The sequence below is a fragment of the Carcharodon carcharias genome, chromosome 9, assembly GCF_017639515.1.
Source record: "Carcharodon carcharias isolate sCarCar2 chromosome 9, sCarCar2.pri, whole genome shotgun sequence".
NCBI lineage: Eukaryota > Metazoa > Chordata > Chondrichthyes > Lamniformes > Lamnidae > Carcharodon > Carcharodon carcharias.
In genome coordinates, this window is record NC_054475.1 from 103761553 (window position 1) to 103788278 (window position 26726).

The 26726-nt window shown below is 43.1% G+C and overlaps 2 protein-coding genes across 7 annotated transcripts in view; one reads left to right on the plus strand and one right to left on the minus strand.

The window, feature by feature from the left end:
* Window positions 1-840, minus strand: part of cstf2 (cleavage stimulation factor, 3' pre-RNA, subunit 2) — a 79810-nt gene extending 78970 nt beyond the window's left edge. For all 3 annotated transcript variants that reach the window (XM_041195403.1, XM_041195405.1, XM_041195402.1), the window contains exon 1: window positions 713-840. In XM_041195403.1, coding sequence (XP_041051337.1) covers window positions 713-767 — 55 coding nt within the window. In that variant the 5' untranslated portion in view covers window positions 768-840. The remainder of the gene's footprint in view (window positions 1-712) is intronic.
* The window catches only part of trmt12 (tRNA methyltransferase 12 homolog), a 32218-nt gene continuing 6327 nt past the window's right edge, over window positions 836-26726 (plus strand). Inside the window, exons 1-7 of one of the 4 annotated variants that reach the window (XM_041195407.1) lie at window positions 836-936; window positions 5157-5234; window positions 6516-6684; window positions 12008-12206; window positions 14608-14758; window positions 20739-20848; window positions 23055-23212. In XM_041195407.1, the coding sequence (XP_041051341.1) occupies window positions 5179-5234; window positions 6516-6684; window positions 12008-12206; window positions 14608-14758; window positions 20739-20848; window positions 23055-23212 (843 nt within the window). In that variant the 5' untranslated portion in view covers window positions 836-936; window positions 5157-5178. Of the gene's footprint in view, window positions 1027-1400; window positions 1452-2837; window positions 2860-5156; window positions 5235-6515; window positions 6685-12007; window positions 12207-14607; window positions 14759-20738; window positions 20849-23054; window positions 23213-26726 lie in introns of those variants that run through there. The other 3 variants (XM_041195406.1, XM_041195408.1, XM_041195409.1) reach the window with 3 other exon arrangements.

Here is a 26726-nt window from a genome sequence, read left to right on the forward strand (position 1 = left end):
GTGAAGGCACCAAGCAGCCAGGACTATTTAGAAGATCAATCTGTGATCTATACGCAGCTACCTTTTTGGTCAGGGCACTATAGGAATGCTAAATGACCTCAGTATTTTTAAGTTAGGGAATAACTGATTAACGTTTTCTTTCCTGATTGTTCTCTGACAATCAATGCAGGAAGTGTACACATAAGACTGGCGGGCAAAGACAGGATCTACTTGGTAATAAGATGAAAGGTAAAAAGGTCTTAAGAGACATTTATCCATTCATTGCCCAGACGGACCAGAACTGAAAACTTAAGCTGTCTTTTCCCTCTGCATATGCGAACGAACCTACTGCATATTTTCAACCGTTCCAGTTCTTTGTCTTTACTAAACTTTTTGATCACCTAAAAAGCACCTGGATCCATATACTGGGGTTAAGGGGCTACCCGCTTTGACGGGATACAACCAGTACCGCTAAGCCCGTATTTCTTTGCGAAATGTACACTCTGTATTTCTTTAACCACATTCAGACTGACCATGGTTCCCAAGCAACTCCTCTGCAGCTGCCCTCAGACCCGCTCTCCAACTAAACATGCAGCATGACGGCCGCTCTCTCTCCAAACCTCCTCCAACAGCTCATGATCCGCCCTGACATCTCCAACCAGCCCCGAACTTCCCCAGGACCCATTAGCGGATCTAAGAAGTTCCCCTCCCTTCCTCCCCGACAGACTCTTACCGAACACGGAGCGCAGCGAGCGATCAATCGCCGGGTCCCGCACCAAACTCGCCATAACTACCGCGCCGCCGCCGCGTCCGGCAGCAGACCGGAAACCAGTCCGATAACCACTCCGCCTGTGCCCGAGCTCAGAGTTCCGCTCGACACTGGGTCAGATCTCTAGATCTCTTACTAGTTCGTGAAAGAAAAATTGATTTAAGATAAACAACAGTGACGGAAATGAGGTGCAAGTGACTTAATTTTGAAAATACATGCTGTTAAAATCAGGATGAAGTTTTCCGACTTTGATTGGGAGAAGAGGAATCCTCTTCAGAGTAAGAAGTAAAGTCTGGACCTGGCGAGAATGAACAGCAATTTAAACAGGCCTGGGCTGTATTGAACAGCAGATTACGCAGGCCTGGGCTGTATTGAACAGCAGATTACGCTGGCCTGGGCTGTATTGAACAGCAGATTACGCAGGCCTGGGCTGTGATGTTAGTCACTGGTGAAATAAACTTTGTGTACTCCTGCTGCATTTTTGCTCAACTTTTTCATTCTTTCATGGGTTGTGGGGGTCGCTGGCTAGACCAGCACTTAATGGCCATCCCTAATTGCCCTTGAGAAGGTGGTGGTGAGCTGTCTTCTTGAACTGCTGCAGTCCATGTGGTGTAGGCACACCCACAGTGCTGTTAGGGCGGGAGTTCCAGGATTTTGACCCAGTGACAGTGAAGGAGCAGCAATATATTTCCAAGTCAGGATGGTGAGTGGCTTGGAGGGGATCTTCTAGGTGATGATGTTCCATGTGTCTGCTACCCTTGTCCTCCTAGATGGTAGTGGTTGTGGGTTTGGAAGGTGCTGTCTAAGGATGCTTGGTGAGATCCTGCAATAAATCTTGTAGATGGTACACACTGCTGCCACTGTGCAACAGCGATGGAGGGAGTGAATGTTTGTGGATGGTGTTGTTGCAACCCCTTACCTTTGCACTGATGTGCTGGGCTCCTTTATCATTGAAGATGGGAACATTTGTGGAGCCTCTCCTCCAGTGAGTTGGTTAATTGTCCACCACTATTCACAACTGGATGTGGCGGGCTGCAGAGCTTAGATCTAATCCTTTGGTTGTGGAATCACTTAGCTCTGTCTATCGCTTGCTGTTTATGTTATTTTGCACACAAGTAGTCCTGTGTTGTAGCTTCACCAGGTTAACACTTGTTTAGGTATGCCTAGTCTTGCTCCTGCATGCCCTCCTGCAATCTTCATTGAACCAAGGTTGATCCCCTGATGGTAATGGTAGAGTTGGAGATATGTTGGGCTATGAGGCTACAGATTGTGGTCGAGTAGAATTCTGCTGCTGCTGATGGCCCACAGCACCTCATGGGTGCCCAGTGTTGAGTTGCTGGATCTATTTGAAATTTATCCCATTTAGCATGGTGGTAGTGCCATACAATACAATGGAGGGTATCCTTTACGTGAAGACAGGATTTCTTCTGGGTGCAGTGGTCACTCCTACTACTACTGTCATGGACAGATACATCTGCGGCAAGCAGTTTGGTGAAGTATGTTTTTCCCTCTTGTTGGTTCACTCACCACCTGCCACAGATCCAGTCTAGCAGCTATGTCCTTTAGGGCTTGGACTGTAGTGGTGCTGCAGAGCCACTCTTGGTGATGGACATTGAAGTCCCCCACCCAGAGTACAATCTGTGCCCTTGCCACCCTCAGAGGGCACTGATTCATCAGCTGAAGGGGGGGTGTGGCATGTGGTAATCAGCAGGAGGTTTCCTTGCCCATGTTTGACCTGATGCAATGAGACTTCATGGGGTCTGGAGTCAATGAGGACTCCCAGAGCAACTCCCTTCTGATCATATACCACTGTCCCATCACCTCTGTTGGATCTGTCCTGCCAGTGTCACTAAGGTATGATTCCAAGAGCATGACTATGTCAGGCTATTGCTTGACTAGTCTTGTGAGACAGCTCTCCCAATTTTGGTACTAGCCCCACAGGAAGACTTTGCATGGTTGACAGGGCTGAGATTGCCATTGTAATTTCCAGTGCTTAGGTTGATGCCAGGCTTCATTCCTCATAGTGGTTTGCTACAACTGAGTGACTTGCTAGCCAAATTAACAGTCAACCATATTGCTGTGAATCTGGAGTCACATGTAGGCCAGACCAGGTAAGGACAGCAGATTTCCTTCCCTAAAGGGAATAAGATGGGTTCATGTCATCATTAGATTTTTAATTCAGGTTTTTATTGAATTCAAATTTCACCAACTACCATGGTGGGGTTTGAACCCTGATCCCCAGAGTATTACCCTGGATCGCTGGTCCAGTTATAATACCACAATGCCAACCCCCTCTCCACTAATACTAGTTTGATAAATGTCCTGAACATACAAAACAGGAGCAGAAGTAGGCCATTCAGCCCCTCAAGCCTGCTCTGCCATTCGATAAGATCATGGCTGATCTGTTTGTTTCAAATTCCACATTCCCATCTACCCCCGATAATCTTTGATTCCCTTGCCTAACATTATCTACCTCTGCCTCAAAAATATTCAATGACCCAGCATTCCGAGGCAGAGTTCCAAAGTCGCACAACCCTCAGAGAAAACATTTCGCCTCATCTTTGTCCTAAAGGGGCAACCTCCAATTTTAAGACAGTGCCCCCTTGTTTTGGATTCACCCACAAGGGGAAACATTTTTTCCACACCCACCTTGTCAATATCATTCCAGATCTTATAAACTTGAATCAAGATACCCCTCATTCTTCTAAACTCCAGTGGAAACAAGCCCAGTCTGCCAAACCTCTCCTCATAAGAAAACCTGCTAATTCCAGGTATCAATCTAGTAAACCTCCTCTGAACTGCCTCCAATATAATTACATCCTTCCTTAAATTAGGAGACCAAAACTGCATACAATCTTCGTGATGTGGTCTCACCTATGCCCTATATAACTTTTATGTTCAATTCTTCTCGTAATAAAGGATAGCATTCCATTAGCCTTAAATACTTGCTGTACCTGTTTACTAACTTTTTGTGACTCCTGCACTAGAACACCTAGATCCCTCTGCACCTCGGAATTCTGCAGTCGTTCTCCATTTAAGTAATACTCTGCTTTTATATTTTTCCTGCCAAAGTGAACAACTCAGCTGGTCAGGAAGCATCTATAACAAGAGAAAAATAGTTAACATTTCAGATTCCCAGCATCTGCAATACTTTGCTTCTGTAATTTTGAAGCTCAATCAGAGTGGGGTGATTTATGTGCATCAAGCATCTGTTTTAATAATGTTGTGAGATATGTTTTTGACAGTACAATGGGAGAGTTGCCCTGTTAATAAATTAGAAGCAGTCATACTTGCTAATTTTATATTTCCCTCCCACACCCTGGCTCATCCTGATTTGTGTGCCTCAGTACTGCACTGTATGATGCAGCTGTACCGTGCAGCCATAATGCAAAGCCAACAATTGACATTAGCTTATTCCTAAGCATAATTATAAGGGCAATGACTCAGAACTGGGACAGTAATACCTGGGGAACTTGCATATTTGCTTAAAAAGATTTAATGAAATAAGCACACTTTCTAACCATCTGCAAAGCTATCAAGTTTCATTTTGGTTTTAAAAATATTGAAAATGGGAAATAAAGCCTGTTTGGCTGATGGTCAAGCATCATCCAATTGGGTAATGAGCTTTCTCACTTTCTAGTTGGTGTATTTATGTCACAAAAATGGATGTATTGGCCCTGGAGCTTGGGGGCAGATCATGTGATAAAACCTTTAATCACAGTTTGCAACCTGAACACTGCTCCATGTTTTTAAATATACTTCTGACCTGTGTTACTCTTTTTATTTTTAAAGTTCATTGTGGGTGTTCCAAATTTCCTTTTATTCTGGGGAGAAAACTGCATTTCTTCAATCACTGTTGGAACTAAAGTCCTGATGTTCAATGGAAAAACTCAGCAGGTCTGGCAGAATCTGTGGAGAGGAGCACAGTTAACGTTACGAGTCTGAATGACCCTTCAACAGAACTAAATAAAAGTAGAAGAGAGGTGAAATATAAGCTGGTTTAAGGGGGGGTTGGGACAAATGGCTTATATTTCACCTCTCTTCTATTTTTACTTAGTTCTGTTGAAGGGTCATTCGGACTCGAAACATTAACTGTGCTCCTCTGTGCAGATGCTGCCAGACCTGCTGAGTTTTTCCAGGTATTTTTGTTTTGTTTTGGATTTCCAGCATCCGCAGTTTTTTGCTTTTATCCTGATGTTCAATGCTCTGCTTAAGAGATTTTTACTGGCATGACCATTTTTGATTCTTGCATCTATAATTATGTATTTGCACAAGTATTTCATATAGTGCTTGACTGCATGCCTCTAGTCAGGACTTCTCTATATGTCCTTTTCAACAATAAATAGTTATCACTATTTGCTGTATTAGAGATAACTGATTAGCTTATATTTGAACATGTTGTTTTCAGATAGTAAGATAGAAGACTGAGAATGCAGACTGAAGTTTCTGCAATTGTGACTCAGGCTCAGTTTGCACAACAATACAGGTGAGGAATCAAACAGTTTTATAGATGTGAGAACGTCATGTTTGTAAAGAGAGAACAGACTTTACTTAAATCTAATTTTTTATTGATTTATTGATAGACATTTTTAGAATTTCTCTAATAATACATAATATTTTACATCCAACAATATTTGTGTGGATCCTTCTTGAATTTCCCAATTGTTTCTGTAGTTATTCTTTGATTGTCTGAAACTTCCTTTTGTTGAGGATCATTAAAAGAATTGCTCTTTAAACCAAGGGATGAGCCACCCATGAATAACTGCTTAAAAAGGAAAAATGCTTCAAGAATATATTGCCCCATCATTTCTCTCCAATTCTTTTCCCTCCTCCACCTTGACATATGGCACCTTAATTCATCCACATCAGCCTTTGGCTGAGCAAATGAATGCCAAGTGGAACAATCTACGGAGAAACCCCATAAATTGGAATTCAAAAAGTTAGAAAAATAAATAGATGTAATTTCTGTATGTCTTAAGGTAGGTAATCTACACAGGACTGACCAGCCATCTCCTTTAATGCAAATCTCTGAAAAATATATATCTATAGTAAAGAACATGCTTCAAATTTCATTTTTTAAATATGTTTCTTCTTTTGTTGTGAAATAAATGCTTTTTACTGATGTTTTAAGTATTGAATCTAGACATTTGTGTCCACATTTTTATTTCAAAACCCCTGAAAATCCACCAACTCTGTTTCCTGATTTCCTCCTCCTCAGCTCCTGCCTTTCGATTTTGCTGCTTCAGGGGGTAATTCCGATCTCTTGAAAGGAATAAACATGAGAAGAACTGAGAAGGGGGAATGGGGAAGAGTGTCAAAAAGTTAGGTGCAGGATAAATATATGTGCCAGCATAAAGTAGCAGGGGAGAAAAGATTAATAAGCAACATTCAATGAAACAATTTAACAAGCAATGTATAGCAACAGAGACCAAAATATCTCCACAATGGCCTACTACATCGCTGCAAGAAAGGAAGGAAATTCCTGTAATTTTTGCCACCATCTTCTGCAATTTTTCAATGGCCTTGCTCTTATGCCATGTTTTGACACCTGGCTGGTTATTCTATGAGCAAATATTTGACAACAGAGTGGGGCTCAGTGGGACAAATAAAATTACAGATTATTTGAACTTAGCATTAGATTTTTAAAAAGAGACCCATTAAACTTAAGATTTGCAGAGTGCTGTTAGCTCATTAAATCTGCTGTCTTCCTTCACCCTGACATCAGAAGGTATTGTTAACCTCCTCTAATTTTATTTCTTCTTAACAGACAGTATTTGGAGACAAATGGCATTTTGGACACAGCCTATCGCCTCCAGAAGCAACCCGATGGCTCAGTGGCGTTGCCTGTGCTTTGCAGTAAACTCAGTCAGCTCCATCCTTTCAACCTGGGTGATACTGTGGCTCCAGGAAGTACCTGCACTTTCACAAAAATGAAGGTAGGATTTCCCTCCCCACTGGCATACCCAACAGCTCGAGTATTTGAGCTTTCACAAATGTTGGAATAACAAAGGCTTGGAAAGCGATTGCAAGGAACTAGTGTATCATTTGGCAGTTGCTTTGAGAAATAATTCAAGCAAGGTAAATTTATGAACTGTATACAATAAATACACTAGCATACACATTGTAACCCACAAAGTTTGCAAATCAAATTGGTGAAAAGTGGATGACTTAGTTCCTGTTCATCACTATTAGCATCATATATGTAACAGCATTAATTTGATTTGTTCAGAATAAAGAAAAATTAACATTTTGGTGAGTTTCATTCATGGCGAATGTTCTAAATCTGGAGCTCCTATCAGTTTACACTGTGGTGGGAAACACCACTTAATTTGCCATGAAGAAAAAAGCAAGGCTTTTGTTTACCCGCATTGTTAGTACATAGCCTCAGTTCCTTCAGTGACTTATTGAGTGTCACTAACTCAAAGATCAGGGACAGAATTTTTAGCTCGGTGGCGGACAGGTGCCCAACTCGCTCGAGTGTTAGATAAAGTGCGTTGACGTCGGCCAATAGTGCCGACGTCAATGCGCACTCTCGCGATATTTCACTAGACAGGCGCGCAATGGAGACAGAGGCGCGCCCACCATTAATTAAGTGGCCAGTTAAGGCCCTTGAGACACCAATTGTCTCCAATTTTATGTAACCCATGCGATTTTTAGGCTGTCGCATGGGCAGGCCACAATTTGCAAAACCTCGTCCACGGGCGGGATAAGAGGGATCTGTAGCCTTGTCAAAGTGATTAGTGAGGAGTGCAGGATATCACTTGCTGCTGGTTGCAACTGTGAACAGGACAGCTTAATTTCGCTTCAGAGCTGCACTCAGAGAATTTCAAGGCTTCAGTACAGGACTCAGTGTTGTTTTCCAGGCCGCTGGAGGATTCACACCGCATGGGCCCTTCCAGGTATCAGACTGTCTTCCCTCACCCTGGTAATGGGGATTGTGGTCTCCGCTGGAGGCACATCTTCTGAGCAGGAGGTAACCTGCCAAGTTAAAAATTCTGTCCCTGATCTTCCTCTGAGGAGGAAGAGAGGGCCAGAAGGGAGAAGAGACCAGGTGTCCCTATGCAGCTTCCATGGGAGTGATGTGTGGGAGGCACAGGCACAAGGGGCGCAGGGGCAACAGGAAGTCCAAGGGGGAAGGGGCCGCAGAAGATGCCACTATCCTGCTGCCAGGGTTTACAGGAGGTGATGCAGCTACCTCCATATGTCCGAGGTGCAATGCCAAAGGAGGCTCTGCCTCTCAAGGGAGACAGTGACCTCCATTTGTCAGAGGATCGGCCCTGAGATCAGCTCCGACTGTGTGGGTGGACACCCCATGCCAGTAGCACTGAGGGTCACAGTGACCCTCAACTTCTATGCCTTGGCTCTTTCCAGAGGTCAGTGGGGGATCTGTGTGGAGTGTCCCAATCAGCTGTCCACAGTTGCTGAAAGATAGTGACAGAAGCTCTGACTTTCATTCATTTCCACATGGATGAGGCCAGCCAGGCAGAGCGAGCCAAAGGCTTCGCAGCAATTACTGGGTTCCCCCGCATCCGGGGTGCAATTGACTGCACACATGTGACCATCAAGGCGCCAGCGGGTGAGCCGGGTGCCTTCGTCAACAGGAAGGGATTCCATCCGATGAACGTGCAGAAAGTTTGTGACCACAGGATGCAGACTCTGCAAGTGTGTGCAAGGTACCCTGGCAGCTCCCATTATGCTTACATCCCAAGGCACTCCTAAGTCCTGAGGTTCTTCAGTGCTCCACCCGACTGGATGGATGACGATGGCTATCCCCTCAAAAGGTGGCTCATGACATCTCTCTGCCACCTAAGAACAGAAGCCGAGCAGCGATACAACAGGAGCCATGCCTCCACAAGGGTGGTGTTAGAGCCATAGGTCTTTTCAAGATGCGCTTCCAATGTCTGGACCATTCAGAAGGTGCACTGCAGTACCCCCGAGACTGTGTGTCACTGATAGTGGTTGCATGCTGCGCTCTCCACAATCTGGCACTGGCAAGAGGGGATGCAGTGGAGGAAGAAGATCTTGACGCAGCTGCACAGGCGACAGATGATGAGTCCAGTAGTGAGTCCGAGGACGAGCACGTTGAGCAGATCACTGAGGTCATACAAGCAGACCTGGGTAACCTACAACGAGGCAGCGACATCCGGGAGACTTTGATCCAACGCTCCTTCAGCTAGACTACCAAGTAAGAACCACCGCCACATGCCAGGGCTGCAGGCTCCATACTCGATCCCTGACAGGACCATTTCCTTGGTCAACAACATACACTATATGCCTTTGCAATAAAGTTTCAGGAGACACACTTTGAAACATTGCTGAAATTAACATTATCCATGAAAAACTATCCAATGAAAAATGGGAGAACAAAATATCACGGACTGGCATGGGAACCCCGCACCACCTCATGCTCACGTGTTACGAGCAGGAGGCCCTGGAGCTGGAAAGACACAATGCACCTTGGTCAAGCAGCCGCAGAGGAAAGTAAGAGTGCAGTGCACTGAGGTGAGAATGTCTGTTATTGCAATCATTCCAGTATAATCTCTGTATTGATGTGAGCCTCAAACCTGGAATCCCCATCGATAATCGAAAGTTGAGGGCACCATGAGGCCATGTTGTGCTTAAGATACTTCTAAGTTTTCACTTGCGAGTGCTACATTCAGGTGCTCCTCCCCCTCTGTCACTGGCATTGGAGACAGCCTGCTCACTCTGTTGTCTTGTTGGCCTTGATGACCTTGGTGGGCGTCCTCTGACCTATGGAGCCTGGGCTGGCCCCACATGGGAAGGAACGACCAGTGCCACGGCTGGCATCTCCCCAGTTGCTACAGCCTCATCAGATGCCACGTCATTGGCAGAGGGGTGGAGGAGCTGCTGCTGTCATCTGGAGTGCTCTGAGTGGAGCCCGCAGAGACAACAGGCAGTTCGTGCGCCAACGTGAGGTCGCTCTGGACCTCCCTGCTCACCATTGATGGACGGGCACCTAGCTGGGTGCCCAGCTGAGGTCATTGCCGGTGTGGGGGCTTGCAGGTCCGAGTGCATCCACAGGAACCCCTGATTGAGCCCCTGGAGGAACCTCTCCATGAGCGTCACCACTCTCTCCATGGAGGAGGCATTGCACTTATCCATGAGGCTCAACGCAGTGCTTATGTTCCGCAAGAACTCCTCTGCAATGGACACCATGACACACGTTCCCTCATGTATCTCCACCAGATCCTCCCACACCCTGCTACACATCCAGCATCTGCTGCCTCATGGACAATTCCACAGACCCATCATTAGCCAGTCCTCCAACTGCTGGTGCCCTGGGCACTCTCTGCCTCCACTTACACCTCAAGTAAGTATGAAGTGGCCTCACCAATGTGCACCAATATTCTAGACAGTGATCTTATGCTCACCGAGGTGTTGGTATCTGCGCTGGTGCCTGCTTCACGGAGAGGGTGTGGTGCAGTTGCGTGGTGAGCATGGTGGTGGTCCTCAGGGGTCGGGGTGGGCCTTCACGCTTCTCATGACGACTGCCTGCTGGTGAACCTAAAAGGGAGAAGAAGGACATGTCATTAGTTTAAGTCATGACACTGTCACAGTGCATGCCCAGCACCCTGATGAGACTGAGATATGCACCCTGGTGCCCTCGTGATTTGATTATCAATGGGGATTCCAGGCTCGAGGCTCAAATCAATATAGAGATTACACTGGAATGGTTGCAATAATGGACATTCTCACCTCAGTGCACTGCACTCTTACCTTCTCGGCACCCCAACTTCACTGTGGTCGCTTGACCAAGGTGCATGGCGTCTCTCCAGCTCCAGGGCCTCCTGCTCATAGCGCGTGAAGATGAGGAGGTGTGGGGGTCCCCTGCCAGTCCGTGACCTCTCAATATTGTTATGGGATGTTTTCTGCTGAAAGGACAGAGGAGCATTGATTAGTCCGCTCTCTACCTGCAGCGCCATTGCAGCCTGGCCAACCCCACCTGAGGAATAACTTGCAGGGCACAGCTGATTCGTGACCTTGGAGCCACAAGGCACTCAGTCCAAGCAGCCAGGGCTCACCCCTTTGGCCAGATCCTGCCTCATTGACATTTGCCACTCGCACTGTAACCCCTCTGAGGTCCACTGGGGGATGGGCAGCTCTTACCTGTTCTGCAAAGTGACCCATGCCAACATGGTACTCACCCTTCCCGATCGCAGGAGATCATTAAAGTGCTTCCGGCACTGCACCCATGTGCGCCTCACCACGTCGTGGCTGCTGACCCTGGGTGCCACCACATCCCAGGCCTTTTCGGTGAGGTGGGGGGGCTTCCTCCTCCCGTCTCTGGGTACAAGGTTTTCTCTCCTTACTGCCACTTCCTCCAGGGGGCAGCGGCGCACCTGTCTGAAAAACGCAGGGCTGACCTGCCCTCCTGCCTGCCATGTCCACCTGCAATGGATTCCATTGTGCCAACTTCAGCACCTTTTCGTGGCAACCTTCCAGGGGCGGCCAAGGCTGCTTTTGAATCAGCCACCGGATCGCTATTGGACCCGGTAGACATCATGCCCCCGCCCACCTGCCCCTTCTCGCTCTTTCACAAGCCGCGTATCATGCTGGGCAGGCCTTAATTGGCCTGCTAGCATAAAATTGCAGACCACTGCCTATCGCAGGCAACGGTCAGCTTCCCAACTGCCCCTGCCAATCCTGCACGCCAAGGGCAAAATTCTGCCCCAGGTGAATCTTTAATCTGTGCTGTGTTTTCTGATACAGCTGGGGTAGCAACTGAAGTCTTGCAGTTAGAGGAATGCTTTCAACTCCTGATTTGTATCCACAATGTCTTGCTGGAAATTGATTGTATATAGGAACGTGAAATGATTATATGAACAGGCTTGGCTGATCGGGATGGCCTCAGTAGCTGAGTACCAGTTGGTATTCCTTGTCTGGGCTCACACATGAAAAATGACATTGGAGTGTTGCCTAAAAGTGCAAAATTGTACCCAGATAAGAGTCAATGTTTTCCAGAGTAAAGGGGAAAAAACACGTCTGGCATGGTAGTGAGTACTCTTTATTTAATGGAGCATTAGTTAAACAGGAAAGTAGCATGAATGAAGGCATGGAAGTATGGCCAGTACTATGGTGATAACCTCTAGCCAATTTCCTACCTAGTGGACAGCAGTCAATTATGTTGCAGTAAATAACTGACCTCTTTTAGTAACTTCATTTGTTTTAAATATATCTCCCATAATCAATTGTTATATGCACCTGCTTTTCTCTCAGTACTGCTTCCTAATCTTTCAGAATCCAATATCATCCAAGAAGTCTTCAGTAAAATCCTGCCACCAACGACTACAGGAGGAGCTCTCTGAGTTAGTGAAGCGTAGTGGAGTGCTGTGGAATGACCAACTGAGTCACGACCTGCCTCAAGTGTGGAAGAGACATGGTGACATGATTGTTCTGAATGAAAATGCATTCCAGGCAGATATCTGGAAAACATTGGGTAAGACTTGAGGCACAAACTGTTTGTAGAGAACATTGCATCATAAATTATTCTGGTAACCTCAGTCCTAGGGATATTACTATGCTTTTCCTTTGGATTATCTTTTTACTAACTCACTATATTTTCCTTCCTCCTCAATTCATTCACTAGACAAGGTCAGCAAAGAGTGTCCACCAATGCTTTCCTCAACTAGTCTTTGGCATGCAGCCAGGAATCTGCTAAAATGTTTTTCTTTCTTGAGGGACCTCTGCATTGCTATGTAGCTGAGAGCAGTAATGAATGACTAAACCACTGCCCAAACTATATGAGCAAATTTATAAAAGTCACAATTGGATTATTTGCACAAACATACTTACCTCCTCTGACTTTTTCCTCATGCTTTGGAAACGCAAAGGTAAAGTGCAGTGTGTGGCCTCATGCACCATTGGCAAGGTGGTGGCATAATAGTATTGTCACTGAACTAGTATTCCAAAGACCCAGGGTAATGTTCTGGGGACCTGGGTTCAAATCCCACCATGGCAGATGGTGAAATTTGAATTCAGTAAAAGTCTGGAATTAAGAAAGACCATTGCTGATTGTTGTAAAAACCCATCTGGCTCAATAAAGTCTTTTAAGGAAGGAAATCCGCTGTCCTTACCTAGTCTTGCCTACATGTGTCTCCAGCAATGTGGGCAATTAGGGATGGGGAATAAACGCTGGCATAGCCAGCGATACCCATGAACAAATAAAAAAAATATTTTCTTCACTGCATTGTGCATCCAGCTGTATACCAGAACAATGCCAACACATAATATTGGAGCAAATAGCAAATTGGAACCTCAGATGGGTGAAAATAAAGACAGGGGTATAAGGTATACTCGTATCTATTTATTTTCACCAAAATTAGTGAAGGGTGAAAAATACAAGCCCAGCTGCTTTGTTGCAGGGATGGAATAAAGATCAGAGTCAGAATCATGCTTGAGCTGCTCTTGACCATTTGCTAACAATCCTTGGGTAGCCCAGGTCGAAGCCTGGATGGTACACAACCCCAGAAATGGTGAGAGATAAAAATTATATTTTTGATACAAACCAATCTATTTTTGATCAACAAAGGCAAATAAATCCTTTTAGATGCTGTCAATGACAAAATTTAGGTGTTTTAATGTGTGAGGTTAGTATGTATTTCTTTCCTCTCAGAGTGGTTGTCCCAATTTAAATTATTTCCAGCAGCAAGCTTTTGTGAATTTGAAAAATAAAGATTATTTATTGTCACACACTTGCCCTGGAGGTTTTAACATGATGTCACATGCTACCACACGTGCGCGCGTGCGCACACAATGAGATACAGATTAAGAAGAAAATACAATTACAAGTTGTACTGATTTCAGTCTCTTTCATAGCAGGCCTGTAGTTTCTCAGTTGAATTGATAATTTAGTTGGAGTGGCAGTCTTTTGAAAAGCAGTGGAATCTCAGTAAGCTGCGATGCTTCTTTGTCATCAAATTTCCAGGATGCTGCTTCTCAGATGAATTTGAAGTCAGAACAGGTTAGGGGAAGATTCCTTTTCCCTCTTTCATGGTTTTACCATGGCTGCGCTATCTTGCAGCTGGTTCGATGGCTTTTCAGATGATGTTTCTGATTTGAACAGCTTCTGCTGTTATTTTGTTTTAAAAAAAGATAACAAACTTGGCTATCTTAAATCATGTGACTAATTACAGGTCCAAACTCGTCCTCCTAGAAAAGAGTAGTGGGCTGTTTTTCTTCATATCCCGTGTTTTAGCCTTTCGCACATTGAGAGCTTTTGAGAAAGCCAAGTTCATTTTAATTGAGTGACCCGTTCGATTCAAATTACAGTTTGAATGCCTTTCATGAATAGAACAATGAGCTTTGATTGCTCTTATACGTCGGGACGACAGATTGGCTGATATGTGATAGCTTTGTTTTGTTTACAGTTCATCCTTGACAAAAAAATTTGAGTTTCACAAGTGGCAGAGATTGTTCATATTTTAATGAGGTATTGCCATCTTAAAAATTGTTGTGTCAATTTTAAAAATATAGTTTTAAAACTCATAATATCTTCATGCCTGCACTGGGGATGAAAGATGCTTAAAAATACTTCAGTTGCTCAATATATAAAATACATATAAAATATAGTATGCTATTACACTCAAGGGGCAGAATTTAATCCAGGTGACGAGGGTCTGGCAGAGCAGAGACAGAAAAAATAAAATCAGGTAAAGTCTCCATGTGCTTTGTCTATAACCTTAGCTGCAGAGTATTCATGACATGGGGGCTGAAATGAAGGGAGGCAAATAGAGTTAAGTAACATGAAATTCAAAAGCTGTTATTTTTATTGATCCTTGACATAGAACTAAATTAACTTTAAAAATGCCCTGGCTTTACCTTTGTTCCTTGTGTTGCAGAGCCAGAAGTATGGATGGTGGTTGCTAATGCACTTGGAGCAAAACGCATTGCAAAAGCTGGCAGAGTATCTGCTGATGGCTTTCGGACTCCAAAGGTGACTTTACTGCTGGGGGATGATGCCTGGGTTCACCACATTGACAACAGCATCAGGTCAGAGCAGAATAAATAAACTTCAATTACAACCCAACTCCCAAAGAACTTAAAAGTTCATTGTATGCACAGGCAACTTTGCTAATAAGTGTAGGTGCCTGACTGGCTTTTTCTCAGTGATGATCCTTGTGTGTGTAAAATAAATTTATTCCATAAATTAAACAGACTTTAGTAATTGTGGTACAACATAGTGTTTTGCACTTCACAGAGGCAGGAAAAGATTTAACCTGAGATTCTTCTGACTTCTATATCTCAACTGTAGAGATGAAAATGGTCTATGCCAGCAGCATGAAACAAGCTCACAGCAAATTGGTGACTGATTTTTCAACATGCCAATTTTTATTATTCATTGATTTGGAAAATGCCAAGATTTTTAATTTCAAACCAAGTAAAAGTGACCATTGGACTAGGAAATCATTGCCAAAAAGAGTTGAATTATCATTGTGAACTTAAATGGAAAGAAGATTGGGTGCAGTGAAAATTCAGTTGCTGATTTGCTATAAGATGCTGGCATTGACCAAATTCACCCCCTGTATCTTTAGGAGAGAATATGGCCAGGATTTTTCAGTCGGCATGCGTCCCCACGTCATCACACTGTCTCGCGATATTTCATATGGCGAACGCGCACCGATAATTGAAAGTCATATTAAGGCCATTCATTAATGTCAGGTTAACGCTGCCCGTCCAACTTTACGGTTGGTCGGTTGGTGGGCAGGCAAAAAGGCCAAGTGGCCGTTACATTTTTTAGGAAACCTCATCCACAAGTGAGATGAGGTTTCCTAAAGATTTTGTGAATTAAATAAAAAGTTTCCTAAAAAATAAAAACATGTCCCATCTCATGTGACACAGTCACGTGAGGGGACATGCTTCATTGAATTTTTATTGATTTTATTCATTATTTTCAAAAGCTTTTCAATCTCCCTGAGGCAGCTCCGTGCCTCAGAGAGATTGAAGCGCTCTTTCACATGCATACGCGAAAGAGCACTGGCCCCAACTCTCCCTCCTCCCCCTGTTCGCACAGGTAGTGCTGAGCGCTACCGCTCACGTATTAATTTGCCCACCTGCATAAAATGACAACGCTCACCTGATCATGGACAACGGTCAGATTCCCGACTGCACCTGTCAAGCCCATCGGACGCAGGAAAAATTCTGCCCTATGAATGGAGGTCAAGAAGTTCCTACATCGGGAAAGACAATTGCACAGTGACTCACCCATGGCCTCTATTGTGTTAACTTGTAGCTGAAAGTTGAGAGTAGTACAGTATGGTACAAGTGCAGTTAAACATGTAAGGACAAAAAATAGAGAAATGATTCTATGAGAAGCACAACCTTAAAAAGTGTTCCATTATACAATATAGGACGGGGCAGAAATAAATGGACCAATTGTTCAAAGTTGGCAGTATGATCCAGCATTAATGTATGGTGCCATGTAATGATGGGGTGAAATTTCAGTTTCACACATTGAGTTGTGATTTTGACAAGACCCGAAGCAACAGCTAAGTGTTTCCTTACTCGCAGGAAGGGAGTGAGGGTTACCTTCAGCCCCCTCTCCTAGTGGTCAGTTTCTGCATTGGTAGATTTAGGGAAGCAAGTTGTTTTTCCATGCACTTGTGTACATTTGGACTGTGGAAGACTATAAGTAAAAAAAAAAGGCGGCAGAAAAGGAATGAGTTTACCTCAAGTGAGCAGACAGACATTTTATCTTTAAAAATCATGAACAATCTATCCACCAGCAGCAAGTCATGGTGATCATGGAGAAATATGACCCTGAACCTGAGACTGCATGCTGAAGAAAGATTTTTACCAGAAATGATGAGCAAATATGTAATTACTATAAAGTGTCTTAACATCCTTTTTTCTTTAAGTAAACAAGATATGGTATCACTGACAAAGTGAGTATTTACTGCCCATCCGTAAATTGCCCTTGAGGCGGTGAGTCACCTTCTTGAACAACTACAGTCCACGTGGTGAAGGTACTCCCACAGTGCTATTAGATGGTCAGGATGGTGTGCGACTTGGAGGGGAGCTTGGCGATGTGCCTGTTGCACTTATCCTTCTAGATTGTAACAGTTACAGATTTGGGAGGTGCTTTGAAAAAGCCTTAACAGCTGCTGCAGTGCATCCTGTAGATGATACACGCTATAGCCACGGAGTGCCAGAAATGGAGAGACTAAATATTTAAGGTGATGGATGGGATGCTGATCAAGCGGGCTACTTTGTGCTGAATAAGTTTATAGGTTCTTAAGCATTGTTGGAACTACATGTATCCAGGCAAGTGCAGAGTATTCCATCACACTCCTGACTTGTGCCTTGTAGATAGTAGAAAGGCATTGGGGAGTCAGGAGGTGAGTTACTCACCACAGAATTCCCAACCTCTGACCTCCTCTTGTAGCCACAGTATGGATGGTCCAGCTGGGTTTCTAGTCAGTGGTAACTCCTAGGGTGTTGATGGTGGGACATTCAATGATGGTTGAATGTCAAAAGTAGCTGGTTGGACTCTCACGTTGGAGATAATCATGGCCTAGCACTTCTGTAGCATAAATTGTACTTACTATTTATCAGTTGAAGGCTGATGTTGCTCAGGTCTTGCTACATGTGACCACAGACTGCTACATTATTTGAGGAGTTGTAACTGGAACTGAACACTGTGCAGTCTTCAGTGGAAATCCCCACTTCTGATCTTATGTTGAAGGGAAAGTCATTGATGAAACAGCTGAAGATGATTGAGCCTAGGACACTCCCTTGAGGAACTCCTGCATCAATGTTCTCAGTCTGAGATGACTGAGCTTCAACAAACAGGGCCATCTTCATTTGTGCTAGGTATGACTCCAGCCAATGGAGAGTTTTCCCCCCAGTTCCATTTCACTTCAATCTTACTAGGGCCTTTTGATGCAAAGCTGGTCAAATGCTACCTTGATATCAAGAGCTACCACTCCCACCTTACATCTGGAATTCAGCTTCTTTGTCCATGTTTGTAGCAAAGTTTTAATTAGGTTTTGAGGTCCTGGCTAAACTTAAAGTGAGGATCAGTGAGCAGTGAATAAATGCTGCTTGACACACTGTCAACAACATCTTCCATCACCTTAGTGATGATTGAGAGTAGGTTGATAGGACACTAAATGGCTGGATTAGATTTGTCCTGTTTTTTCTGGACAGGATATACAGTTTTTCACTTTGTTGGGTAAATGCCAGTGCTGTACTGGCTGGGCACAGCTAATTCAGGAGCACAAGGTTTCAGCACTGCAGACAGAATGTTGTCAGGGCCCATAGCCTTTGCATAGCAGTATCCTGATATCACATGAAGTGAGTCTAATTGGCTGAATACTGGCATCTGTAATAATATAAAGAGAAAACAAAAAACTGCGGATGCTGGAAATCTAAAACAAAAACAGAAACAAAAATACCTGGAAAAACTCAGCAGGTCTGGCAGCATCGGCGGAGAAGATTACAGTTGATATTTCGAGTCCTCGTGACCCTTCAGTAGAACTAAGTAAAAATAGGAGAGGGGTGAAATATAAGCTGGTTTAATCCCCAAACCAGCTTATATTTCACCCCTCTCCTATTTTTACTTAGTTCTGGAGGAGGCCGGGACAGATCTTTCACTCAGCACTTATGGCTAAGGATGGTCACAAATGCTTCAGCCTTGTCTTTTGCACCAATGTGCTGGGCCCCTCCATCAGTGCGGATGAGGATATTAATGAACCCTCTTCCTTCAATTGTTTTATTGTCTACCACTATTCACGACTATATTAAAAACAGAAAATGCTGGAAATACGCAGCAGAATCTGTGGAGGGAAAAACCGAGTTGATATTTCAGGCTAATGGCTTATCGACCTGAAGCACTAACTCTGTTTCTTTCTCCACAGAAGCTGACAGACCTGCTGAGTATTTCCAGCATTCTCTGCTTTTATTTCCAGTATTCGAAGTGTTTTGCTTTAATACCATTCACAACTATAAGAGCGAGGAGGTTAAAATCAGTAGATTCCTGGCTGCAAATCCATTACCTACTTCTGAAACACAGGAGCCTATAATTTTTTTTCAGTTTACCAATTCCTCCGGGGCTTTTTCCCCACTCTACCTCTGCAACTTCTTCCAACCTCAGCCTAACATCCAATTGTCCTTCAGTTCTGGACTCCAGTGCAGTCCCCAATATTCTTTACTTAACAGCAAAACTTTCCTCTATCTAGGTACCACATTCTGAAACTCCCTCCTAACAATCTTCTTTTCTATAGACTCACTATCTGTTGTGATGTTGCTTTCAACCTAGGACATCACAGCATACTCAATCCTATTCTCACTTGACACCTATTTACTGAGGACAATGGTGGCACCCCTACTGCTCTCAAACTAAGATGATACCTATTGCTCTCAAATTGAGAATTGGAGACCAAATCTTGGTGGTCTTTAAAGCTCAGCTACTCAGTGGATTGATTCACTGAATGATAAGCGAGTATAAAATTTAGAATAGACAACTCCATGAATTAAAATAAAACTAAAAAATACTGTAAATATTCAGCAGGCCTGGCAGCATCTGTGGAGATAGCAACAGAGTTAACCGCTCAGATCTTCCGAGTAGCAGTAGCAGCATGCTTAGATAGTTGCTGCATTCGTAAATTTCCGTAACTCAACGCTGCTGCGCATTTCTGCCAGGTCTTCCAAACCTGGGTTCTGAGCGTAGCGCAAGGTCCATTGGAGAACTCATTCGGAGCAGAGTAGAGTCGGGTGAAGACAGGATACGCCCCCATTTTAGGGTACCTAGCTGCCGAATAATAAGTTCCAGTTTGAATGTTAGTGAATGGGTAGGTGAGTGAGATGAGTAGGTGGGTGAGATAGATAGGTAAATGGGTAGGGGTCTGGGTGGGTAAGGGGTAAGTGGATAGTGGGATAGGTGGGTAAGCTGAGTAAGGGCTACATGGGTGAGGTGGCTGGGTGAAGTGGGTAATTGGGTAAGGGATAGGTGGATGAGTTGGTAGTCAGGTTGGGGAAGGTAGTCAGGACTGAGTTTTAATCTTGTGTGATCAGGAGGGTAGTCAGGTTGGGTGGGTAGTCAAGTGGTTGGTAGGATAATTGGGTCAGGTATAGGGAGGTGTGGTCAGGTCAGGGGGTAATAGGGTGGTCGGGCAGGTAGTCAGGTGGTTGGAGGGGATATTCGGGTGGTTGGGGTGTAGTCAGGTGGGGCTGTGAGGGTGGTCAAGTCGGGAGGTGTTGTTGGGTCAGGTCAGGGGGTTGAAGGGTAGTCAGGTCGGTGGGTGGTAGTCAGGTCTGGTCGGGGGGGTTAGCAGGATAGTCAGGAGCGGGGTGGTGATTAGGGAATGTTAGACTAAGTTTTAATGTCTAATATTTGCTGGGTAACTACCGAGATAAATGCCACGGAACTGTCCAAAGTCTCTGACCCTAACTCGGAGTTGGAGACGTTCATGGGGGAGCCTGTGGAACAGGAGAATTGAAACTTCCCGGGCAATTCCAACGTAGGTCTATGCATCCGGACTTCCACAAGCCCCTGAGGCGCATCTCAGGTATTACATCTGGTCTCTGACAATCCTGAGACTGGAAGATTTGGCCCAGTGTTTCAGGCCAAGGACTTTTCTTCAGAACTCCAGGAATTATATTATCAGCTGCAATATAGACAATGTTCTCTCTCCAACATATCACAATTTAATTCATTGGATGGTTTGAAAAAGAAACTTAAATTTAATGATTTTCACATCTTCAGAACGTCCAAGCTGGTTCACATTCGGTGAAGCACTTTTGAAGTTACTGTTAGCTAAACAAATTAGAGAACCATTTTCATGCAGCCAGACCCAGAGAAAGCAAGTCAACGCATGATCTGTTTTTGGTGGTGGTACTTGAGGGCAGATTGCGGGACTATGCTGTGACCTTTGCATTTATATTCTTTTCTGAAAATAGTTGTTGCTTCTTAAAGTGATAATTGGTGTAGCTGTACCCCTATCACTGTAGCATGCCTCTTGTTCTCTTACAGGTACACATTTGATGTCACCAAATGCATGTTCTCCTCAGGAAATATCACAGAGAAGCTTCGGATCAGCTTTTTTGACTGCACAGAGGAGGTGGTGGTGGACCTGTATGCAGGTAACATTGAGAGTTAATGGCATGGACCAACAATGGGCTGAATGGCCCCCGTCTGTGCTGTATGATCCTATGATGTCTTACTGTTTGTAAAGAGGGAAGGTACCTTCTATTTCTGCAACATAACTGGTAATTTGAAGGAAAACCATATTCATTTTATCAATTAATTTGTTCAATTGACACTTGCTTGGCAAAATTCCATTTTGCCCTTTAGTTCAAGGGAGCTTAGATACAGTTTGGTATAGATGGTACAGATACAGTTTATTTTACTTTAAAGCACACTATGTTAATTGAACTCTCACACAATCAGTGAATCTTCTCATGCAGTGTCCCTGATGACATTTATTTAAATACAAGTGTTAGATGTGAACTCCAGGAGATGACAGCCTTAAGTTTTAGTTTGTATATTGTATATATGATATATATTTTTGATGTTTTGGTGTTTGGTGCAAATCCTCCCCTCTCCAATTTGCCCTTACCCATTAGGTAAGAAATTCATGCAGTTTCACAATGTGCATTCCATTAGCTTATTTGTTTATTTTCAGTTTCCTTTAGCACTTGTTATGAGACAGCCTTTCGGTAAAGCTGAGTTATTTAAAAATCTTAGAGGGAAACTTTAAACGACTGTCGTAACCTACATTTTTAAGTGGTATGTTTGAGATGCAACTCTAAATTCAGGAATCAGACTGCCAATTCATGAGAGGTTTTATATTAAACTAAAGGAAATGTTTTATTACACAAGTAATTTACACAAGTTAACTATATACACATGACTACAACTTACTAGTATCATAACTTTTAACAAATTCCCAAACTAATCTCCATTAAGGCAACCCTTAGACTTAACCAGGCCAGGCATAGCATTTTTACCTTATGAACTTAAAATGAGATCCCTTTCACTTTGGTTCCTGTGGAGACAGTTGTAGGCTTACAGCTGCTTTGACCTTACATTGCCTCTGCCCCACACACACAAAACTGCTATCCTTATACCTAGCACAGCTCATTGAATGTAAATTCTCATTGTATCACCAGCCTCTTCTAACAATGAAATCCCTTTCATAGTACCAATTTTATTAATAATATAACCATTGCTTGGTCCCTGCTAGCTAGATGCCAGATTTCACCCCACTTCTTGAATGCTCTATTCAACAAAATGCAAATGCATTCTACCTTTCTTATATCTCAAAACTAGTACACTACAAAGCACCAAAACTAGCTGGCTTTAATCCAGTTAAGACACACCCACAGACTAAAACTCTTCTAAAAGAAAAATATTTTTCAATAATATATACATTAATAGCTTCATGACAGTGCTGAAGATGGGGAAGGTCATGATTGGAGAATGGAATATTCTATGCCATTCTGTGCCTAGTACACTAACACACACACACACAAACACACACACACACACACACACACACACACTCTCTTGCTCTCTCTCTCACTTCTAAGTCAGTTGCCACAGCAAATAATGTAATGTAAAGCTCTCTGTGCACTGCCTCTTCTAGGTCAAGTGTAACATTAGATGGAGTGCAGTTGTTTTGTAGAACTCTTTCAGGAAGTTGTCCTGCAGTGCTGGTTCCTGGCTTGGTTGGTACTGTTTATATTATATTGCAGGCAGTTTCTATAATAGCCTATTTAACTTCAAAAATGCATGTGCAGTTGCTTTGGAGTCTCTGTTTATAACTCCTAGGCAGGAGATTCAGTGGTTGGATCCATACAAATCAACAATCAAAACAAGTGGCATATGCCATTACCAATGGCAATCTCCCTTTTCTTTGTATTCTATCGAGATACTACTGCTGACAGGAATGCCTGTGTAAACCAGCTCACAGTACCTCAGAAGAGCAACCTCCCTCAACAGCATGACATTTTACAAAATAAAAGACTTGCATTTCTTTTGCACCTTTCACAACCTCAGGTCATCCAAAAGCATTTTACAGCCATTAGGTACTTTGAAGTATAGCCACTGAAGTGTAGTCACTTTTGTAATGTGAACTCTGGATATGAGTATTTCAATTGAAAACTAACCCTGTGTTATGATACTCAGAAAGGGAAATCATACATGGAATATACCAGTATCAAAAATATAAGCAATATCAAAATAGTGTCATATTTTGTGAATCGTGTACTAATAATTTGGTCTCATTATCATTATCAGCCACATTTGTATTAAATTAATGTCCCTCGGTTAACTCTACCTCTGCAGGTATTGGTTATTTTACGTTACCATTTCTGATGCATGCGGGTGCAGCATTTGTTCATGCCTGCGAGTGGAATCCACATGCAGTTGCTGCACTAATAAAGAATCTGGAATTGAACAAAGTGTCACACCGTTGTAGAATCCACAAAGGTGACAACCGGCAGGTACTGTGTGATATGCCCACTATTTCTCATTGATGGCCTTCTGTTTGAATCTTATAGGGTTTTCTGTATTTGGGTGGCCACAGCAGGATAAATCTTGAAGAATCACTTATCCCAAAGATAAAGCTAATGAATGTATTTTCAGAAATTCAGCCTAAACCTAGTACTGTTTTCAGGTGCCTTCAATCTTTCAAGTTCTGATGCATAGGTGATGTTGATGTATGTAGACTATTTGACTTAAGACTGTCAGCTCAGAATGGAAGAACATGCATTTAAATTTAACAAGCTATCAGTGAAATGAGTTCAGAAGAAACTCTTTGTTTCCCCTACTTCCAATAAGGATAGAACACATACCTAAGAAAACAGATTGAAGCCAAGGCAGTAGTTCAGTTGGATAAATATCTAGTTTGAAATAAGATTGGTAATAATAGGGATTGGTACTTGCTAGGCTAATCCAATTTGACAAAATGATTCTTCTGTACAGTGGGGTAGTAGGCACAGGGACAAAATATTGTCTAGTGAACAGGTCAGAGTTTATTACTGGGGATGAGATAAATATTACTATATTATTATTCCACCGTAATATTTTGAACTTTTGCCTTTTGGGGCTCGGACTTTTTATGAAGATTTTCTTTGAGGAGTTGTGTTGTGTGGAATAGAGTAAATGATAGGTAGTTTATACATGATCTATGAATGAGTGTACTCAATAGGCTCAATGGTATTTGTAAATGATAGGTAGTTTATACATGATCTATGAATGAGTGGACTTGATAGGCTCAATGGTATCTTTTTGTTTTATGCTTTCTTAAGTTCCTGTCTAAACCTGAAGTGAAACTCAGCTGCAGGGATCCCTGAGTACATTCATTTCTAGCTCTGATGTTGGTGTATCAGACCAAATTTTCAGACCAATTGTGAACTTCTTGAGCTTTTAAAACCCATGGGGAATTGCTATAAATCTGATAGAATTTAGGGATGGAGAGGAGGAAAGAAAGATCAAAATTGAAGATATGCAAGGATTATTCTTAACCATCATGATTAGTATTTATGTCTCCTTTAACAGTAATTTGACCCTTACAGTTACATTCTTCTTTAAAAGTCACTGCACCAACCATGAGAATAATTCTGCCTTTAATTCTGGTTATCCTGTTGAATGTCTAATATCCCACCATAGTGTTTGTGTAACGATGTATTATTTTAGTAAATTTCTTTTGCAGTATATAAAAGGTATAATTTCAGAATGCTAAATATTTTTACACCATATCATAGATAAACAAGAAAAAAGTTTTACTGTGACATTTTAATTTCCCTACAGTATGTTTTCTGTTAAGTACATTATGTTTTCTGGAAGGTATTAAGTAATTAACTTCAAAACTGAGATGATGAGAGTCGCTTCAAACTTTTCTTTTATATAATTGGACCTGGGCTCGAGTCCAGGACCGACTGATGGAATAGAAGTCTGCTTCCTCTGCTGCCTGTAAGGATCCTATATTCAGTTCCAAAGTTGTCAATAATTTGATACATATTGTCGATCTCAGTCACATAGGCCACAGAATTGGTCATGTGTGAAATGGAAGCATTACACTGGTGTCATCGAAAAGCATTGGTGCTGTTGTGAAGTTGGAGTTAAGGCAGAATTTTGAGGTGGAAGGAAATTGTGGCATAGGAGATGAGGGATATACCCCCTCCAGTTTTGCTTCTGACACTTCTGAGGACATGTCTACCAATGAGGTGCAGGAGCATGAGAGTCACGTGACCACAAGTTGTGTCATCAAGCAAGCCATATGAATATTGAAAATGTGCTTCAGGAGCCTAGATAGATCGAAAAGCACCCTTCAGTACTCACCAGTGAGGGCGTGTACAGCATTGCACAGCAGAAAGGATTCCAGATTGAGGAGGACGAAAAAGATCGTAGAGGAGGGGGATGAAATTGGGGCACACATTGCCAGACCAAATGCTAACTGCTGCCAAGGATATCCCAATACCAAGGTTCACCTAGTGTAAAACGTTAACGGGTGAAATCTTGCGGTCTGCTCCACCACCTGGAACTTGCCATCTGGACATGAGGCAACTTGTTGGATACTGGCTGAACGACACAATGAATGAGAAGTGGGAGCACTTTGAGTCAAGTCCCCACTTCCATGTTCTTGTTCACCATCATTCATCTCCTGGGTCAACGCCACATCACTCCTATCATTCTGCTGCAGGCCAGCTTGGTGAAGATCATTGATGTGTTTAAAGCCACTGATATGGTCACCTTGTTTAAACCTCCTGTATGGCTGTGGTATGGCATGGACTCATTTGATAGCCTTAACTGAAGTTGTATGGAGATGGCCACACACTCCATGGCAATCATTCTCCCTTTTTCCTATGCCACTAATTCACCTGTGATCAGGTTGGAATCCTCCATCCTCTATGCTATTATGGAGAGTGTGCATTTCACAACTGCATGTATCCGATAAGTAGATTACACCTTGTCAATGATGGCCCCTGAGGTACAGTATCTGTGTCTAGATGGGATAAGCTTGGTGAATATTGCAGCCTCACAACTGTCCTTTCCATCAGTGTCTGTTTGTGTTCACTTGTGAAGTATAAATCACCAGGTGAAAACCTAACTAACTGTCTTAAGTGGACCCACTGAAGTGCGGGTAACTGTGCTGGTTCATGGCTTTGTGAGCTGTGATGGTGTCTCCTCAGAAGGAATGAGGTCCTCTTGAGGAATTTTCCTTATGTTGTCCTGCAATATTTGCTGTATGTCTATTTGGAAGACAAAGGGATAAAGACTTACTTGTGGCAAAGTCACAATCTTGATAATTGCCATACTCAGTCTTCATACAGTTCCATCATTGATGAAATAAAGTCAACATTGTGTGTCAGAGATATTTGTGATTCTGTCACCAGCTACCTCTCTGCAAGTTCTCTGCTGCTTTATCTCTAATTGAAATAGATGTAGATGTTGCTACAAATACAAACTTTATAAGAGTGTTATGTTTTGGGACTCTCCTCTATTTTACCCTAAATTAAAGGAAGGGGGTCATGTGACCTGTTCTGAATTCTGCCTGACAGCAAGTTTGGGTGGCTTGGTTCTTAAAAGTTAAAGGAGGGCCCAGGTTGTTTTACTGGGAAAAAGATGCAAGATAATCACATCTGTAAACAATCACCATAACTAATGGTGGATAGACTTTTCGTCTCCATGTCTCACAGGGAGATGTTAGGAATATCAGGCTTTATAAATGGTTATGCTTTAAACTGTCTATTTAATTCCAAGATAGAATGGAGTTGGGGGTTTATAAAATAGGTAATCAGCATTTCTACCTGGATACACGGCCTGTGTGATTCATATTGCCATGGAGATAAGCATTGAGAGGGAAAGATTCTATAGCAAGCTATTGTAGTTTTGGCTTACAGAGTTTTCTAAGATATCACTGAACCTGACAGAGACAGGTCAGTCTACATGAATCTGAGGGAGGCAGAGAGATAGAGGCAGCCAGTCTCTATTGTTCACCATGCAGAATGTGGG